This window comes from Rhinopithecus roxellana, chromosome 12 (genome assembly GCF_007565055.1).
Source record: "Rhinopithecus roxellana isolate Shanxi Qingling chromosome 12, ASM756505v1, whole genome shotgun sequence".
In the NCBI taxonomy this organism is placed as follows: Eukaryota; Metazoa; Chordata; class Mammalia; order Primates; family Cercopithecidae; genus Rhinopithecus; species Rhinopithecus roxellana.
The window spans coordinates 87,032,968-87,040,286 of NC_044560.1; the positions used below are offsets into that span (position 1 = coordinate 87,032,968).

The following is a 7,319-nucleotide window of genomic DNA, read 5'->3' on the forward strand; positions in this document are numbered from 1 at the left end:
TGGAGGACATTTAATGCTAAACCAAGGAAAGCAAGAGAAAGATCCCCACATAAAAAGTTTACACTCCTTACCTCTTAATCCGCCCACCTCGGCCTCCCAAAGTGCTGGGATTACAGGCGTGAGCCACCAACCTGGCCAACATGATAAAACCTCGTCTCTACTAAAAATGCAAAAATTAGCTGGACGTGGTGGTGGGTGCCTGTAATCCCAGCTACTCTACTCGGGAGGCTGAGGCAGGAGAATTGCTTGAACCTGGGACGGGGAGGTTGCAGTGAGCCAAGATCGTACCATTGCACTACAGCCTGGGCCACAGAGTGAAACTCTGTCTCAAAAAAAAAAAAAAAAAAAAAAAAAAGGTTACACTTAGCTGAACAGACAGTGGGCATGTTTTTTGTTTTGTTTTGTTTTGAGTAGAAAAATGACATGTAACTCACTGTCTTATGGTTTTACTTTTTGTTGTATCCCCAGTGCCTATATAACACATAATAGCCATTAATAAGTATGTGTCTAAGAAATGAGTGATGGTGGCCGGGTGCGGTGGCTCACGCCTGTAATCCCAGCACTTTGGGAGGCTGAGGTGGGTGGATCACGAGGTCAGGAGATCAAGACCATCCTGGCTAACATGGTGAAACCCGTCTGTACTAAAAAATACAAAAAATTAGCTGGGCTTGGTGGCGGGCGCCTGTAGTCCCAGCTACTTGGGATACTGAGGCAGGAGAATGGCGTGAACCTGGGAGGCAGAGCTTGCAGTGAGCCGAGATCGCGCCACTGCACTCCAACCTGGGTGACAGCGAGACTCTTGTCTCAAAAAAAAAAAAAAGAAAAAGAAAAATGAGTGATGGTGATCTGCTAACCATTGGTGAAGCTCTTCTAGTTCCAAAACCTATGGTTAAGAAATCATACTGGTTGACTGTTAAAAAACCACCCATTGCTCAATAATATTGGACAGATAACCCTTAATATTACTATCTGTAAGCTGAGCACAGTGGCTCATGCCTGTAATCCTAGCACTTTGGGAGGCCAAGGGGGGCGGATCACCTGAGGTCGGGAGTTTGAGACCAGCCTGACCAACATGGAGAAACCCCATCTCTACTAGAAGTGCTAAATTGGCTGGGCGTGGTGGTGCATGTCTGTAGTCCCAGCTACTTGAGAGGCTGAGGCAGGAGAATCGCTTGAACCCAGGAGGCGGAGGTTGCAGTGAGCTGAGATTTGTGCCATTGCACTCTAGCCTGGGCAATGAGTGAAAGTCTGTCTCAAAAAAAAATTATATATATATATAATATTTTATGTATATATATAAAATACATATATGTGTGTGTGTATATATATGTATATGTATATTATTATCTGTAGCTTAGATTAGCACCAACGACTGATACCACTGTTTTTTCAAATCATTACAAGACAGGAAAAACTCTCATTAGAATAGACAGTCTAGGGTGGCATAGAAAGCCTTGTTTAAGAAATAATACTGGCCAGTGTGGTGGCTAACACCTGTAATCTTACCACTTTGGGAGGCTGAGGTGGGAGGATCACTTGAGCTCAGAAGATGGAAATCAGCCTGAGCAATATAGTGAGACCTTGTTTCTATTTAAAAAGAAATAATACCTAACCATCTCACCAGCCTTCTTTGTCTCTTACAAGCCTTGTCTCACCCAGAACACTTCTCTATAGAGAATGGAATGAATCAGTTACTTATGATGAAAGAGATAGGTAATAAAAACTGTAGTATTTGGCCATTCTGTATTTGTGCCTCAGAGGTCAAATTAAAACTGCTTAATTTTGGAAATGTGTGTGTACATAAATGTGCATACGGGATCTTTTTAAATAGATAGTTATCATGGAGCCTAAGATGAAATTTCTGAATTTTTTAGGGAAACATTAATTTGTATTATTTGTGTTTTTCTTCTTAGTTTCTGCCACTGCCTTCTACAAAGCACAACCTGTAATTCAGTTCATGTGTGAAGTTCTTGATATTCATAATATTGATGAGCAACCAAGACCTCTGACTGATTCTCATCGGGTAAAATTCACCAAAGAGATAAAAGGTGAATTAATTAGCATTTAGCATAACTTAACTATAAAATGCATGGATATAGCAACCTTTTATTAAAATGTTTTTTGTATAATTAAAATCTATTTATGTAACATAACCAGTAAAACTATACATCAATTATAAAATAAAATATTACATTAAATTCATTACTATAACATCTTAGGTGGTATTTGAAAGAAATGCCAAGTAATGGAGTTAGTATCACTGCCAGCTAATTTTTTGTTAATACTTTCCCTTACTAGCTGAAGGGATAAGAATGTCTCCTGGGAAAATGCTTTAGTAATACTGTTAAAAGTAGGAAGCTGACTCCAAAATATTTATTTTAGAACTGGAATCATTCTTTGAACATATTCTAATATAATTATTTCCTTATTTTTCTGAAATGATATTTATTTCAGTCCTCTGAAAATGTATTAATGTGGGGCTAGCCTGTTTCATGTGTTATTCTAGAATTATAGTTATTTAATGTAAGTTATAGAGTTGACTGTTGATCTTATTTATTATACTTAGTAGCTAAAATTTGTACAGTGCTGTTGCATCATATGTACATTTAATTTAGATAAATTCATCTCTACATGGCTGCCCAAAAATAAAAACAAAAAATAATTTTAATAGTGTACTGAAATCTATATTTTATATGTATTTAGTCTGATACTCTCTAATCAGAATGAGTAGGATAAATTGTATTTATATTATTAGATCTTAAATAGCCAGAAATAATAATGTTGTTTTTATTTTAAGATTTTACCTATTTATTGCAGATAATTTTCAGCTTGTGGTTTGAATGAAGCATTTAAGTTTGTTCAGTGAACATCTTTCAGTTCCCCCAAATCAATTAGAGTAGTTTAATACATTCTGCTTGCACCAGTAATCATTCATTCTTTGCCATTCAGTAACCAAGAGAGAGAGAGTCATTGTAATAAAACATTAAAAGGAAGATCCACCCTGCTTCAAAAATAAACATCCATTTATCTCAAGTTATTTAAATACCAAAATAAGAAACTATTTATGTAACTGTTTTGCAACCATGCCATTGTCCTTTCATAATCTGTATTAACTGCACAGCTAGCATTGTCAGGAGGTTAGTGCATTACCTACCATTAATATGTGATCATCTAAATGCCATGGTTTCCAGTGGAGTTGCTGCTTAGTTACCACCTCTGATATCATGAAGTCACTTACATTATTTTGCGGTAACTATGCAATCAACTCATATCACCACTCTATCACAGAAAATACAAGATGTACAGAACAAGGATTCAACTGCTACCCGAAGAGCATGGACTCGATCTTAACTTCAACTGCTCAGGGGCCCAAAGAAATGACTGAAAAAATGACTAGAAAGCATAATAAAGTTGATGTTATAGTAAAGGTAAAGCCAAGTTTATAGGTTAAATATTTATTAAAGCCAAAAGTGTTTTTTTGGTTGGATGGAGGGTTTGGGGAGGGACCTGGGCAGAGAATTATCTAGTCCACTTTTTAAAAATTTCAGCCTTTTGCTAGCCCCTAGATTTTTGGTCTAATTCTTAGGTACCTATGATCCTAGTTTGGGGATGGAAAAATCTGGGTTGGATCCAGTTGACAAACTGATTATTTTTTCTTCGTTCCAAGTAAAACAGTGCTTTTTTTAAAAAAATTTAAAAAAGGTTCTTTAAAGTACATCATGTATTCCTACTACAGTAACCCAAGAGAATAAGAGTTTTATGTTCTGTCCTGTATCTATGGGTTTTTTAGCTGGTATGAAGAATTTGATGCTAGCTGTTAAATATTGACGCAAAGTATACAATAAAGAATTGATTTTCTTAGTATATTCATCTTATTCCAGTTGAACTTGTACCAAAATATTTAATAATAACTTTGGGCCAGGCGCGGTGGCTCAAGCCTGTAATCCCAGCACTTTGGGAGGCCGAGACGGGCGGATCACGAGGTCAGGAGATCGAGACCATCCTGGCTAACACGGTGAAACCCCGTCTCTACTAAAAAAATACAAAAAGCTAGCCGGGCGAGGTGGCGGGCGCCTGTAGTCCTAGCTACTCGGGAGGCTGAGGCAGGAGAATGGCGTAAACCCGGGAGGCGGAGCTTGCAGTGAACTGAGATCTGGCCACTGTACTCCAGCCTGGGTGACAGAGCGAGACTCCGTCTCAAAAAATAATAATAATAATAATAACTTTGAAGTGGTTTCTTTATCCAGTAACTCATGATAGTTAAACAGCAGAAATATTGGGGAAAATGTATGGTAAAAGTACCATATATATATATATACATATATATTAGTGCCAACTTATTTTTAGTGAAAGTTTACTTTATAGGCTCGGAGAACCTTATTAATATTTTTTTTAATTTGAAGAGTTGAAAATAAATTGCTAAGTGGTACAAATAACAGAAATTTGTTTTAGACTTTTCTATTGTGTTCTCCCCTGAACATAGTATTTTTACATCTTGTTTACTTCATATTATTAGTATTTCCTTCTTTTAAGATCCTCCTTTGATAGTATTTTATTTTCTAGTCTCCTTTATAATATAAAGACATAGTAATTCTCTAGTTGATCTGACATTTTTGTCTTATAAAGGTAGTTTTAATGAAAAACTACTACTCACTGATTCAAGGAGGAGCACTTCTGAAGAAAAACAAACCCATACCAATCTGGTACAGGGATGGATACCATGTCCATTTAACATCTTAATTTGTTCTGATCTATCAGAAGAAAATATCATTTATATGATTGATCTTTGTGTTTGGTACTAATTTTCTTACCTAATTGCAGGTAGCAGTTAGGTAAGAAAATACATTTTACCACAGCAGGCATTCTCAACCTCAGCAGCACTGACATTTTGGGCTGGATAATTCTTTGTTGGGATTGGGGGTAGGGCTGTTCTGTGCATTACAGGATATTTCATACTATCCCTGGCCTCTACTCAATAGAAAGCAGTAACATCCCCAGTCATGCCAATCAAAAATACCTCCAGACATTGCCAAATGTCCCCTGGGGGACAGATTGGCCTCTGGCTAAGAACCACTGCAGTATAGGAATCACAAATATAAAAGAGAAATATGACAAAGAGTAATAACCATAAATATTATCAGGGAACTAAAAGTTGTTCTCCATCTACCCATTTTGTACTTTATCCTTTGGAGTCTAGGCCAAACTTTAGAAAGGAGCTGCTTATCTGTGACCTGTGTGTACCTGTTAACTCTTCTCTAGGCCAAGACTGCCCTGACTACATGTAGACACTTAAATTTAAATTAATTAAAATTAAGGCCAGGTGTGGTGGCTCACGTCTGTAATCTCAACACTTTGGGAGGCCGAGGTGGGTGGATCAACTGAGGTCAGGAGTTTGAGACCAGCCTGGCCAACATGGTGAAACCCCATCTCTGCTAAAAATACAAAAAATTAACTGGGCGTAATGGCGGGTGCCTGTAATCCCAGCTACTCGGGTGGCTGAGGCAGGAGAATCACCTGAACCCTGGAGACAGAGGTTGCAGTGAGCCAAGATCGCGTCATTGCATTCTTGACTTGGGCAACAAGAGCGAAAAACTCAAAAAAAAAAAAAAAAAAAAAAAAATATATATATATATATATATATATATATAAAATTAGATTTTCAGTTTCTTAGGTACACCAGCTACATTTCCTATGCTTAGTAACATGTTATTAGTGATTACCATATTAGCATAGATGTAGAACATTCTATCATCTCAAGAAAATTCTCTTTGACAGCACTGCTTCAGAAAATTCATCTCGAAGAACTTCAGTCAATGGCTTAAAGCCCATTTCTTCACATGCTAGAGCAGGCCTGGGATCCTTGAACTCCTAGAGTCCACAGATCCAATAACTCCTAAAATCATGTGCTAAATAATGTATATGTGCATTTTGCTGAGAGTTTATTGCTTATGTCAGATTCTCAAAGGGGTCTTGACGCCGTAAGAGGATAGGGATCGCCTACTTTAGGGATTATTTTGGTTGCATTTGATTTTTAATAGTATTGGAAAAGAGCTGTGTCACTATATTATACTTCTATAAAATTGTCACTTCTGTTAAAAATGCCTGGTATTTTTTTCTCCTGCTTTATAAATCTTTAAAGGGCTTCTTTCTTGAACTTTATAAAATTCTGATCTTCAATCAGTATGTGATAACTGGGCTAGGTAAATATCACATAATTTGAAATTATGGAATACCTTGAGAATTATTGGAATTCCTCTTTCATTCCTCCTTCCCTGTCCCAGCATAAATACCTGAATTTATTGTAAACAGCGTTTTTTATTAATGGAAGATTTTGGCCCTTGATCTATGGGCTTTGCAAATTTTACGATTTTATTTTTTAATGTATAGGCTTGATGGGGTAAGGAAAAATTTTGCCATTAGGTCTGTCATGATTGTGACCATTATTAGCAATGTTATATGTAAAATCTGGTGTTTATATCATATTGCCTGTATCACAGAATTTTTTGTCTGTTCAGAATTGAGTTTTTATAGTATGAACAGGCTTTATAAGTATAAATATTTTACATGTGACAGTTCTGTAACCTCCATTTTTCTTGTTGGGAACAGGTTTGAAGGTTGAAGTGACTCATTGTGGAACAATGAGACGGAAATACCGTGTTTGTAATGTAACAAGGAGGCCTGCCAGTCATCAAACGTAAGAAAAGTTTGTCAGAGCAGTGATGGTGTGAGGCAGCTTGCCCTAGTTAGTGGGGTTGGGAGTTTTTCTGACTCTTACTGGGAAGTAATTGTTCATGTGTACTTTTTTTTTTTCTCAGCTTTCCTTTACAGTTAGAAAATGGCCAAACTGTGGAGAGAACAGTAGCGCAGTATTTCAGAGAAAAGTATACTCTTCAGCTGAAGTACCCGCACCTTCCCTGCCTGCAAGTCGGGCAGGAGCAGAAACACACCTACCTGCCGCTAGAAGTAATGCCTTCACACTGCTAATTCATACCCTGTTGTTCATCATTCTTTTGGGGTCTTTTATGGCCGATAACTTACCTCATACAGAACATTTGTTTTGGAATATGAACTGTTTTTAAGTTTTAATTTATTCTAAATTTTCTATAATGAAATAACACGAAACAAGTTCATCCATAGTCCTACAAGTTTAGTATAACCACTGTTAACATTTTGATATACTACACTTCTTTCAGTCTTCATCTGGTGTACATTTTACTTAATTATAATCATAGTGTAGAGCCGTCTTGTTTACTACTTTTTTACTTAACATATTGAAAATAAGTGGTTTAATGAAGTTGATTTTAAATTTTTATTTTACA

General features: G+C 36.8%; 1 protein-coding gene across 9 annotated transcripts in view; it reads left to right on the top strand.

Annotated features, from left to right (window-relative positions):
* The window catches only part of AGO3 (argonaute RISC catalytic component 3), a 143,794-nt gene that overhangs the window by 72,192 nt on the left and 64,283 nt on the right, over positions 1–7,319 (top strand). For all 9 annotated transcript variants that reach the window (XM_010360412.2, XM_030913454.1, XM_030913458.1 and 6 more), the window contains 3 exons: positions 1,914–2,048; positions 6,607–6,694; positions 6,816–6,963. In XM_010360412.2, the coding sequence (XP_010358714.1) occupies positions 1,914–2,048; positions 6,607–6,694; positions 6,816–6,963 (371 nt within the window). The remainder of the gene's footprint in view (positions 1–1,913; positions 2,049–6,606; positions 6,695–6,815; positions 6,964–7,319) is intronic.